This window comes from Typha angustifolia, chromosome 7, assembly GCF_048772165.1.
Source record: "Typha angustifolia cultivar Huaian chromosome 7, ASM4877216v1, whole genome shotgun sequence".
NCBI classification, from domain to species: domain Eukaryota; kingdom Viridiplantae; phylum Streptophyta; class Magnoliopsida; order Poales; family Typhaceae; genus Typha; species Typha angustifolia.
Genome location: NC_133245.1, coordinates 17,855,197 through 17,866,929, shown reverse-complemented (window position 1 = coordinate 17,866,929; position 11,733 = coordinate 17,855,197). Strand labels below are relative to the sequence as shown.

The following is an 11,733-nucleotide window of genomic DNA, read 5'->3' as shown; positions in this document are numbered from 1 at the left end:
AATCGGATGGTGGTTGGCATTAGTCAGAGCTTATTTATTCTCTTGAATCTAAACCACATGAAACAAACAGTGAGATCAAGTGGATCTTATTTATTAGGATAGCTATCAAAGAATTTAGTCAAAGGTCTTATATTTGCACAACTTCAAACTATTTCATCACCAAGATTAGTGAAATACCTTTGATTTCTTCATATAAAATTTCAAGGGTTGAATAGATTTTTGAAACAAAAGTTGAAAAAGCAACAGCAAGCTGATCTCAAAGTCTCTAATTAAATGCTCGCCTTCTTTGCCCAGAAACAGTGCACATGACATTAATGGTCCAATTAGCCATCCACAAAGAGTCAAAGAGTACATAAAATTACCCCCTAAGATTAAGGATACAAAATAATATTTGAGATGAACTGAGCCAATGTTAATGGTGTGGGTTTGTAATCATTTTGTTTAGTTTTAATATGGTTAAGTGCTTTGGAAGAAGTGGATTTGGAGCCAAAACCTATAAAAAAGATGCTTAGAATAGTCTTGATAATGGAACTAGTAGCATCACCATTAACAATAAACAAATCTAGAGAGAGACAGAGAGAGACAGAGAGAGAGAGAGAGAGAGAGAGAGTTGCGTAATGCATCTTAGGTTTGGGTTCGGAGTTAGGCTTGGGCGGATAAGAAGGAACCACCACCCTAAAGAATCCCCACTACTAATTTATCATCAGATTTTCTACGACCTTAGTCGTAGGAACTCTCTGCATTTAGATTAGTTAGCAGAGAGAAGTTCCCGGATAGTATGCAGTAAATTCCCGCATCTCAGTATGCAGTAAATTCCCGCATCTCAGTATGCAGTAAATCAGATGCATTACTAGTTTATCACTGCTCCTCCTTTTCCAAAGTACACGAAGACTTGTCGTCCTTAGTCTCTCTCCCTCTCTCTCTCTATATCTCCTCTCACCATTGATTCTGTCCAAAAGCAAAGAGATTGTAATCAAAACTGAGCGCAACCCAGTCCCTCAAACTGGCGATCGATCACGAACCGCTGCTCAAAGATCTCAATCTCATCAATAGAAGGATCATGGTCAGTATCTCCTTTATCACCTTCCTCTGTTTCCATGCATTCGTTCTTCTTGGATTCTCATCTATTGTTATATTTCGTTTCGTTGCGGGATTGGATGCAATCAGGGAGGAGGAGGAGGCATGGGAGCAGACAGCCAATGGCCGCCATGGCTAAAACCACTTCTATCTACGAAATTCTTCGTCCAATGCAAGCTCCATGCGGATTCCCACAAGAGCGAATGCAATATGTACTGCCTCGACTGCAACAATGGCGCTCTCTGCTCTCTTTGCTTATCTCAGCACCGTGATCATCACGCGATTCAGGTAATAAAGAGTCTCGATGTGGATCTTCTTCTTTTCTATCCACCTAGGCTAAATTGAAGTAGAAATCTTGCGTTGAGAGGAATAATTCACTTTACTTCGGGTGTTGTTCAGATAAGGAGGTCATCGTACCACGATGTTATCCGGGTATCGGAGATCCAGAAAGTATTGGATATAAGTGGAGTCCAGACTTACATAATTAACAGTGCTCGAGTCGTCTTCCTCAATGAGAGGCCACAGCCGAGGCCCGGCAAAGGCGTGACAAACACTTGCGAAGTCTGCGACCGGAGCCTTCTCGACTCCTTCCGCTTCTGCTCTCTTGGTTGCAAGGTATGTTTCTCGACCCACTCACAGGCTTGGAGCAATGCCAATTGCGTCTTAATCGAATCCTAGAATTTGTGACTAAATGTTTGATGAAATGCCCAGATCAACGGAAGCTCCGAAGACACTCAAAAGAAGAAGAAAAAGAAGAGGGCGACGATGGCGTCGGACTCCGACGACTCGTACACGAGCAATGCCGTGCAGAACTTCACCCCCTCGACGCCGCCGCCATCGGCGGCTGCTGGCGTCCGCACGGCGAAGCGGCGCAAGGGGATTCCGCATAGAGCCCCATTTGGAAGCCTAATTCTAGAGCTCTAATGCATTCCAATAGTAGCCAAAGTAGTATATAGAGCACTCCGTGCTTCTGGACGTGGAGGCCGGTGCTGGGTCTACTCAAATCCGTATGCAGAGAGCAATTGCCAATTTGAAGAATCTAGTTCTCATCCAAATTGGCTCTATAATCTTAGTCTTAGATATAGTTCCAACAGCAGAGATGCTATTATAGGAGGTGTGATGATGAATGAATTTTAGTAAGAGAGATTAAAGGAGGTCGTAACTACTCTTTAATACCTACCTAAGTTTTGCTTGTAGATTTTAACCTTGTATTATAAGCAATGTATATATAAAAGATAATGAGTGAGGGAGAGAGGGAGGAATGAAACGCGATGCTGGATGGATTGATGGATGGATGTATATGGACCTTGTGTTGTAATAGTTGTGGCATATGCTTTTATGTGATATGAAGAAGATGGGTGCAATGTTTAACACTGTTTGATGCCTAACTTTTGTTATAGCTTTTTAAATCCAAAAAAAAAAGAAAAAGAAGGAAAAAAGAAACATTTATTATAGCTTTACACTTGTGTGCAAATATGAAGAGAGAAAGAGACTGCATGGATGGGATTATTGCTTTTCAAATATGGCGAGAATCATCCACAGCTTTTGTGGCATGTATCGCGAATGGAATAAGTTCGAAAGTGGTGGGGCGTTGTGTAAAATTAAAACGTTCATTCGCACATTTCCATTCCGGGTAAGTCATCCGTGGCTCCACGTGTGCCCCCACCTCTCTCGAAGTTTCTTCCTCTCACGTGGCGATCTCTCATTGGCCTAACTCGGTCCGTGTTGGCGGTTTGTCGTTTGGGAGATGTGCCGCTGGACCATGCTTCCAAGCCTTTGATGCTATCTTATCCCGTCTTCTTTTCTTTAATCATCAACTTTTGATCAGCGACGGACGGCTGTGATTCCAGTAGAGGCCTAGTGAGATACAACACGGCACTCAATAACCAGGCCAGGTGATCCGGTCCAAGGTTGTAAACACACACATTTAACAGAATAATAATTCTCCCTCAGTCCGCGTCCACGTGGCCTCCTTCTGCCCTCTCTCCATTGGCTTCTCAAAAAAGTCCCCACCACGGGCCGTTAAAAGTTGGTTTAGGTTGGTATTAGGTGCAGACCCCACCCCCAACCCCCCAATTGATGACTTTGTCTATGCCCATACGTCATTAGCTTTTAATCCTTATCGCCCATTTAACTCCACGACATAAACATCATTTTCTGCTGCTTTTTAGCTGACCTGGATCGCGGGTTAGGTTTCTCATTAAATTAATCATCTAACATTTGGCTTCTTTTATATATTTATACACACACACAAACACACACACAGAGATATGAAACTATCAAGGCAAAGAAAGGTCCATTGTACTTGTTCGCTTCCTTGTATGGTGGTAGGACACAGTCCGGTTGAAATTTTAGAACCATGGGTATGGGCGGGTGGAGAGTGAGGCCAATCCAACATAACAGCGATGATAAGGTATGGATGCCATCTTTATCATGTTGAATAAAACGAGGCCAAGTGGTTTAATGTTGACAGCCTCCATCCTATCTCTTTTGTGGACCAATTAATCTCCTCTTTTCCTCTTTCACATTTAAGTTGAAGGAATGGATTGATGACGAAGTAGGTGTTGTGTGCTAAACGGAACATTTATTTATTTTTAAACAAGATAGATTTCGTCGTGTTTTGCTTTAGAGAGATTTAATTATGCCTCTATTCGTAGTCAATATCCACTGGAGTTTTCTTTTGAAATCTAGTAGTAATTTATGCCCAATCTCTCTTGGCATTAGATGAGAAAAGTGGAGCAAAATTCTTGGGCTAAAGTTCTATTGGGCCCATAGTTTTTACCTATAGAGTTTGCTAAGCCCAGGGCATAACTGGGCCGGCCCAATTAGAAAGGCCCAAGGACTACAGGTTGAGACTTGAGAGGGACCGACTTATCCAAATCCAGAAGAAGGGCAATTTCGTCACTTCATCCCCACTATAAAAATTCCTCGTCCCAGCTTCTATCTGATAGTTTCCACCCAAAAGGAAGAGAAGGGAATGGCAGCAGCGGTGGCTTTCCACTTCTCCCCCAATCTCAAATGTAAACCCAAAACCTTCTCTCCCGCCACGAAAATTCGGTCTTCCCTTTATGCCCCTCCGCTTTTCTGTAATCCCCGATCCGCTCCCTCCCGCCTCCTCCGCCTCCGGCCCCGCTCGGCGGTCCAGGAGCTCGCGGTGGACGAGAACGAGGGGGCGGTAAGCGTGCCCGCCGAGGAGGAGAAGAGGAGGAAGCTCTACGTGGTGAACTTACCCTGGAACCTCTCGGCTCCCGACATAGAGAAGCTTTTCGGCGAGTGTGGCACCGTCAAGGACGTGGAGGTAATCGTAGCCACACTCTTTTCGTCGGTTCTTGATAGTGTTTTGATATATTTAGTTTATTGGGGGTGTTTTTTGTTGTTGTTATTATCCTTTTCTTTTCTGTAGATCATTAAGCAGAAGAATGGGCAAAACCGGGGGTTCGCGTTCGTCACAATGGCTTCGGGAGAGGAGGCGCGCGCTGTTGTCGATAAATTTGACTCTTATGTAAGGGAAATCTATGACCTTAGGGTTTTTTTTTTTTTTAAAAAAAAAAATTTGTGCTTGTTAAGGGAACATGAATTTATGTTATTGTAATATGAAGTCGTAGGTAAGGTAACCTTTTTCTTGATTGTTGGTTGGCATTATTAATGGAATTTGGTTTGTGTTTCTTTTCCATTGATTTTTTGCTTAATTAGAAAAGAGATGATGCCCACATGCAACATGACTTTTACGATTCACTTCAAATTGTATAGGAACTGATGGGGAGGATAATTAGGGTGGAATTTGCAAAAAGCTTCAGAAAACCGCCGACACCTCCTCCTCCAGGTGCCATTGTTGTGGAAGAAAGGCACAAAATTTATGTGTCAAATCTTGCTTGGAAAGCTAGGTCTGGCAACCTCAGAGAATTTTTCTCTGAAAAATTTAAGCCATTGTCTGCTAGGGTGGTTTTTGAGAACCCAACCGGAAGATCTGCTGGATATGGCTTCGTTGCTTTTGCAACCAAGGAGGAAGCAGAGGCTGCTATTTCTGAATTGGATGGGAAGGTGACATCTATTTTCAGTTCTCAGTTCTGTTTTTCATTTTCTATATGCAATATTAACCATTGATATATAGTTATAAGTTCACTTATGGAAGACGTGACAAATGCCAAATTTGAAATGTGCAACTTTCCAGTGTTGTAACACAACATAAAACAAAATTATTCATACAAATGTCACTATTTTCATAATTTGGATAGATGGACCATTAAAATTCACACGCTACAGATGGAATCATAGAATAGGAACTTCCTGTGTAGAAGACCATTTTGCATAATGCAATAGGACTGGAGCTCCTAACATGTTTGATCTTTACAAGAGAATGTTATGTAAGCTTCAAGCTTTTCAAGAAGCACCTTGAAGTCTGACACTCAATACAGTCTTCTTGGTGTTTTGTTAGCATGGATTGACTGAATAATTTATAAATCAAGCCTAGAAAGTTGGTCGATAGAGTTATCTGCCTTATCATTTGTTATCATATGCTAACAAATGGAAAACTTCGAAAGATTTCCCTACAATATAGAAATATCTAAACTAGCAAAGAAGGAAGATGATATCTTTCCACTTGTTTAAAGGGGGATTTGTCTTCACCCATAAGTCATGAATATGCTAAAAAGACAAATGAATCACAGACTGTGTGACTGAGAGACCCATTAGTTTTGGTAGAGGATAATGTTTTTCTCTTTTGGTGAACTTTTCATTTCTTTGATAGTACAGTTTTCTGCTGAGGTTCAGTATAACATATTTATTATGTTCCATGTCTTATAAAATCAATATTCTGCTTTTGAATAGGAACTTATGGGTAGACCTGTTCGTTTAAGAGTAAGTGAGAAGGCTGATGATCAGCCTGAAAGTGCATCAGAAGAGGCAAATGATTCTGATGGCCAACCTGACGAGTCATAGAGACAACTAAATTATCAATGTAAAATTTGCTGATCTATTGTGTATAGCACCAGGTCAATTAACAGCCAGAGAAAGATAAATATGCAGGTTTTTCTCAATTTTTACCTGCTGTATTGGTTGTATTATCACCTTCTTAGTTACATCATTTTATATATTAAATCAACAATTTCGTGATTCTGTTCTCAATATTAGTATGTTAGTTTCTCTGCATCTAAGATCTGTTGGTTATACTTCTTGAAAATGTCTACATAGTACACAGAATTTCTATACTCTCTTTGGCTCTTCTTTTTACATTATCTCACACTGCTTGGGGTAATAATCTTAAAGGTTAATTACCCCTAATCTTAATTATGAGGCTTAATACTGCCCCTTAGTGCTATCATTTCATTTTGAGCCCCAACCACTTAATGATTTCTATTTTGAACTTGCTTGGTTTGAGAATTAGAATCTACTGCCTCTTAGATGTATAAACTGAAGGTGATGCCCCATATTCCTACTCATGTTGCTGATACATCTTTTATCTCCGTGCTTTTTCCTTGAAAGGAAAATATAAGTAATATTTCGAGGGCACTTGATAAATGGAATTGCCTGAACCCAGGTGGATTTCAATGTAGTGAGATTTGTTTGTTTTGTTAGTTAACTCTACCTAATCCTCTAATGCGCCATTCATCTGAGTGACCTGGTTAAACTATCACTGTTTGATACTAGCGGTTGCCAGATGTATATTGTGAAGGTAAATGGTGCCTACCTACTGTGATGGTAAGGTCTGCCAGTGGCACCTGTTGCCGTATACTCTGATAATAAATCTACCAGGAGAACACTAGGATGCAGTTGTGTTTTTGTTTTTGGAAATGCTGATTATTTATAAAAATTTTCCTTGCTTTTCAACCTTGTTAGGCAGTTACCTTATTAGTAGGACTTCTACTTCTCCAACTTAGGAATTTTTCCCTTAAGAAATTTGTGATATTGCTGCTACATTAACTGTGCCATGATTTAATGTAGTAGTAATAGTTTGATTACCTTCGCAGGCCCCATTAGTTCATTTAGTTGTAAAGTATCAATTACTTAAAAAAAAAATTATGTGTTGGTAGGCCCAACTTGTTGGGTATGGGGGCTATGTTCACTCTTGTCTTCCTCAATTTCTGCTTTGCATTCTCTATTTTTTGATAGTCTCTCTAGAAAGGGTGAGCAATCCTACCTTCGTACCTCATCTTAGCTGACATATCACCATAAACAGTTGGCTTCTTTCCATGCTTTTCCAGCAGAGCAGATGCACGAGAAAAGTTTGACATGAATCCGGAAATTGTTCAACATTGGACATATCATGATTTCATCCATCAGGTAGGGCCCCTATGTTTCATTTAACTGATGGCATGACTTTCCTTTTTCTTTCTGAACATCTCAAATTCCTCCAAATTTTGGAAGTCCCGCAGGGGGTTGAAGCATTCATTGTTTCTTTTTTCACCACCATTATTGATCTCTGATCTTGTGGATCCAGTCATGGTAATATACTAGCAACATCTCTTTCTGCTTTTCTTAGATGTTTATCAGCTTTCACAACTTTTGTGTCATATCATCCATTCTTCTTTTTGTGCTTCATATAATATTCTTATAAGAATGATCACTTAAAGAGTTTAGTTGTAATAAATTAAAAAAAAAAGTCTCAAACTTCCACCATCTACTTTTGTTTTCGTTTATTATTATTATTTTTGTCAGTGAGAGACTCTTCTCCTTTTTCTTGAGAGATCAAGCACCCAATTGAGTGAGCATCAACTGTTATTGAGGTAGTCAGAACTTTCGATCTCACAGCGGTGGCTTTGTTAGCAGATGTCTTAGGCTCCCTAAGTGTGCTTTGTAGTAGGACTTCCACAATATTTCTCAAGGAGGTATTAAGATCTTGCAACTCAGCAACAATTGTAAGCTAGCTTTAAGTGTCAATACTGATCACTTCGATTAGGGTAATTAGGCATTCCCTGTCTTAAATAGAAGTGCTGCTTTAGAGGGAAAAGGGAAGGGAGAGATGGCCTTCCTTTTGGTTTGTGTAGTCTTTATTCCACAGTGGAGTTACTTTCTTCTCAATTGCTTTATTAGGATCATCCGGTCAAACCACTGTCAAACGGAAGAAACACTTGCCTATGGCAAATCAGCAGTAGATACTTGGTGGGCCTGAGATGATTATAGGCCTTAAAAGTACAAAGATGGGTGGATCAACCGATATCATTCTAAAATTTTATAAACTATAATTATTTTATTTTGAGAAGAAAAAAAAAACTGACACTGAAAGTGATACTGTTTTCTCTCTATATTTTTTTCAATGCTTTAAATCGCACTCATCTCTCTCTGTATGTGTGTTCATGTATGTATATAGGTCTAGATCATTCTGGATTCAGATCAGATATTAAGTCAAGTTATGATCTTTAAGATTTATGTCCATCTTTTGTGACTTGGTATCTAATGGTTATGTTCTTTAAATGAGTAGTTGAAATATAAAGGAGTCTCTTCGTCTGAAGTGGGTGGGGTTGGTAGGGCTTTGGGTTGTTGTGGCGTAATCTACAGAGGAGGGCAAAGGAGTTCCTTTCCTACCAATGTAAGTACTCATTAATTCCTTTTATAGTGGGGGATTAATTGTTGACAACCATGAGATAGGATTTGGCAAAAGTCGAGCGAGTAAACTTGAAGAAAACTTTGGTAGGAGGATCTATCGCATGTCACAACTCAAATCATGAGAGCTTTCTACGATCGACGTTGAAGTTAGAAAGAGAAACCCTTTTTTTATTTAAAGAAGAACTGGTAGCAAATGATGTTATGCCATGTATTTAGATTGTAGGAATTTCCTTGCAGCCTGGGCTGCAGATATTCCTCGTTTGCTTCCACTCTTCAAGAAAGCTACTTGTTTGACTGCTACTCCTTCCCACATTGCTTGCGAAAATGCATACTCACCATCCAAGAAAGACATTTCTTTGACTGCTAATGAAGCTTTCTAAGCTCTGTCTCATCTCTGGGTAAGCAGAGGATCCTAACATGACAACTATATCTCCCTTTCTTTCTTTGCGAGTCAGTTTGACTGAGTAGGGCAGGGAAAATTTACAGCCATCATATTGAAATTAGAGAACTTTGATCCTGGTCACCTAATTAAGTCAGATTGTTGGGGCAGGTGGTCACACTCGGCAATTGCAACATAATTGTTTGTTTTTAGAATGAATAAAGTATCTCTGTAAAGAGACATTGGAGCAGAGGAGCCTAAAGTGATTCAGAAATAGTATTGATATTTGTTTATATATATATATATATATCGTTATGTAAGTTTCAGTCTCTTTCCATACAAGTCCTTAGAGAGTTTAGAGTTGGTTACAAGTCATCATCTGGTGGTGACCATATTATTTCTTGAGTTTACAATATAGTGCTTAATTGCTGCCAACAACTACTCGCATCAATGATGGTGAGTGCATTGATGAACTCAATATCACAAAGCATCTACTCTGTCAACCTTCCATCAACTCTTTCTCATCTCTATCCTTCTCCCCACCACCTCTCTCTCTCTCTCTCTCTCTCTCTCTCTCTCTCTCTCTCTCTCTCTCTCTCTCTCTCTCTCTCTCTCTATATATATATATATATATATATTCTAGAAAAGAAGATAAAAGAAGAAAAAGGAAGCCAAGCAACAGCAGAAAAGAAGAGAGAAAAACAAAAGCAAGAAACCATTCACCAACCATGTCTCTTCCTCAATACTTTGCTTTCCAATGAAGCAGTCTGCTTCCTTTCAGCCATTCTCCAATCTCACCACTCCTGATCTACATCAGTCTTCTACAGTTCCCAAGAAAGCTAACCTTAAAGCATTCCACCATTAACTAATCATTTGGTCCAGAAACTCACAAAGATCCTCAAGAGTACTTCCATCCATGAGACCATTCCTCTGACCCATTGTTCTTCCTCTTCTTCTTCTCTCTGTCTTTGTTCATGGCCTCCATCGGAAACCAACCAACTTGGGTTCCTTATGAGCCAACCAAAGACTGCTCTCAGGGCTTCTGCAGCATCTACTGCCCTCAATGGTGCTACATAATCTTCCCTCCTCCTCCTCCCTTTGAGCTCTCCGACGACGACTCCGGCCCGACCTTCTCGCCGCTTGTGATCGCCATCATCGGCATCCTCGCTAGCGCCTTCCTCCTCGTGAGCTATTATACTATCATTACCAAGTACTGCGGCAGCTTTGATTCCCTCCGGCGAAGAATCCTCGGGCCGGGGCATGGTGACCGTGAGCCTGATGTCAACCTCGGGCAATCCCACCGGCAGGAAATATGGCAGGTGTCTCCGTCGAATGGACTCGACGAGGCCTTGATCAGTAAGATCGCGGTTTGCAAGTACAGGAAGGGTGATGGGCTGGTGGACGGAACTGATTGCTCTGTGTGTCTAAGTGAATTCGGGGAGGATGAGAACCTTCGGCTGCTTCCCAAGTGTAGCCATGCCTTCCATGTCCAATGCATTGATACTTGGTTGAAGTCACACTCGACTTGCCCTCTTTGTCGCGCCAATATCGTGTCCATGAACACACCGCCGGCGCTGCCCCAATTGCCGTCGCCGTCTCCGGAGCTGGATAACAGTTCACCCGGAGTAGAGATGGTTGTGATTGTAGAGGATTTGGCGAGCGGTATCGAGGAAGAGACCCACTTGGTAAATGATGGTGATGAGCCCAAATCCGAAAGGATGGAGGATGCTAATTCTATAGTTGAGATCAGAGACGGTGGCATCCAACCAATTCGGCGATCGTTCTCCGTCGACTCGCAGCTTTTCCGGCTGTCGATCGCCGACGTGCTGCAGATAAGCATGGAGGATGAGCTATCAGCAGCGAAGGAGCAAGGTCTTCTAGGGGGTGTCGGCAGCTCGGCGAGGCGTTGGCCGGGAGAGCACAGTAAGGATAGCAGCAGGAGCAGGGGATTGCATTGTGTTATGAGCCCTGTGCCAATGAAGAGATCATTCTCTAGTGGGAGGTTCTGCTTCAATGGATATGGAAAAGGGAGGAATCCTCTCCTTCCCATGTAAGTACTTGGCATTTGTAAGTAGGATAAAAGGGACAGGAAGAAGGTGATGTGAAGGGATCCTCTTCTCCAAATACTTGGTAACCAATCCCTCTTAGTCTTAGCTCTTTACAGACATGTTGTGGCTTGGGTGAGTTTAAAATGCTCTTGTGAGTCTGGTGATATTTGATAGAATGTGGAATATTTTGCTTCCCCATGTTTGTGTTAATTTTCTTCACCTTCTTTTTGGTTTTTCTCCACATAATGATCCTTGTGCAAGGCTGTTCTTCTTCTGAGTCTTGAAATGATTTTAGCCCAGAATTCTTATACCAGAGGAAGTGCTATGAGTTCAGCTTATTTCATATGTTCATGATGCTGGACAGCAATAGTGAAGTAGACATAAGGTATAAATCAAGACAAGGAACTGACTGTTTTTTTTTTTAATTTAGAATCAGGATCTTTTTCCTGATAGCCTTGATTCTTCCTTTGATGAACATCCAACAGGCTGTTCAGTTTAATTCTGAACTGGTCTGTAAGTGAGCTTGCCTGCATCATTGAATTCTCTGACATGTGGCCCCAAATCTATAGCCCAAATCAAACTGTCCTCCCAACAAGCCAGATAAGTTTGATCCCACTTTATAGTTCATAAGACCTTAGTTTATGAGGTAATTTTGCTAGCTTCTTGAAATAATTTATTGAGCAAAGA

At 41.0% G+C, this 11,733-nt stretch overlaps 3 protein-coding genes across 3 annotated transcripts; all 3 read left to right on the top strand.

The window, feature by feature from the left end:
* The first annotated feature begins 896 nt into the window (after positions 1–896).
* Positions 897–2,448, top strand: LOC140761973 (protein RGF1 INDUCIBLE TRANSCRIPTION FACTOR 1). The gene is made up of 4 exons (XM_073099537.1): positions 897–1,063; positions 1,168–1,365; positions 1,477–1,692; positions 1,789–2,448. Exons 1-4 carry the CDS (start codon positions 1,061–1,063, stop codon positions 1,999–2,001), a joined length of 630 nt encoding a protein of 209 aa, XP_072955638.1. The 5' UTR covers positions 897–1,060; the 3' UTR covers positions 2,002–2,448.
* A 1,567-nt stretch (positions 2,449–4,015) lies between these two features.
* LOC140761972 (28 kDa ribonucleoprotein, chloroplastic-like) lies at positions 4,016–6,189 on the top strand. The gene is made up of 4 exons (XM_073099536.1): positions 4,016–4,375; positions 4,481–4,579; positions 4,828–5,118; positions 5,905–6,189. The coding sequence occupies exons 1-4, from the start codon at positions 4,055–4,057 to the stop codon at positions 6,013–6,015; spliced, it is 822 nt and encodes a 273-aa protein (XP_072955637.1). The 5' UTR covers positions 4,016–4,054; the 3' UTR covers positions 6,016–6,189.
* Positions 6,190–6,330: 141 nt separating this feature from the next.
* Positions 6,331–11,378, top strand: LOC140761971 (E3 ubiquitin-protein ligase Os04g0590900-like). The gene has a single exon (XM_073099535.1). It carries the CDS (start codon positions 9,973–9,975, stop codon positions 11,050–11,052), a length of 1,080 nt encoding a protein of 359 aa, XP_072955636.1. The 5' UTR covers positions 6,331–9,972; the 3' UTR covers positions 11,053–11,378.
* The last annotated feature ends 355 nt before the right edge of the window (positions 11,379–11,733 follow it).

Coding starts and splice junctions, on each gene's coding strand:
- LOC140761973 (XM_073099537.1), top strand. Junction 1,366..1,476: donor GTGATCATCACGCGATTCAG/GTAATAAAGAGT, acceptor GGTGTTGTTCAG/ATAAGGAGGTCATCGTACCA. Junction 1,693..1,788: donor TCTGCTCTCTTGGTTGCAAG/GTATGTTTCTCG, acceptor TGAAATGCCCAG/ATCAACGGAAGCTCCGAAGA.
- LOC140761972 (XM_073099536.1), top strand. CDS start 4,055: ATGGCAGCAGCGGTGGCTTTCCACTTCTCCCCCAATCTCAAATGTAAA. Junction 4,580..4,827: donor TCGATAAATTTGACTCTTAT/GTAAGGGAAATC, acceptor CAAATTGTATAG/GAACTGATGGGGAGGATAAT. Junction 5,119..5,904: donor TTTCTGAATTGGATGGGAAG/GTGACATCTATT, acceptor GCTTTTGAATAG/GAACTTATGGGTAGACCTGT.
- LOC140761971 (XM_073099535.1), top strand. CDS start 9,973: ATGGCCTCCATCGGAAACCAACCAACTTGGGTTCCTTATGAGCCAACC.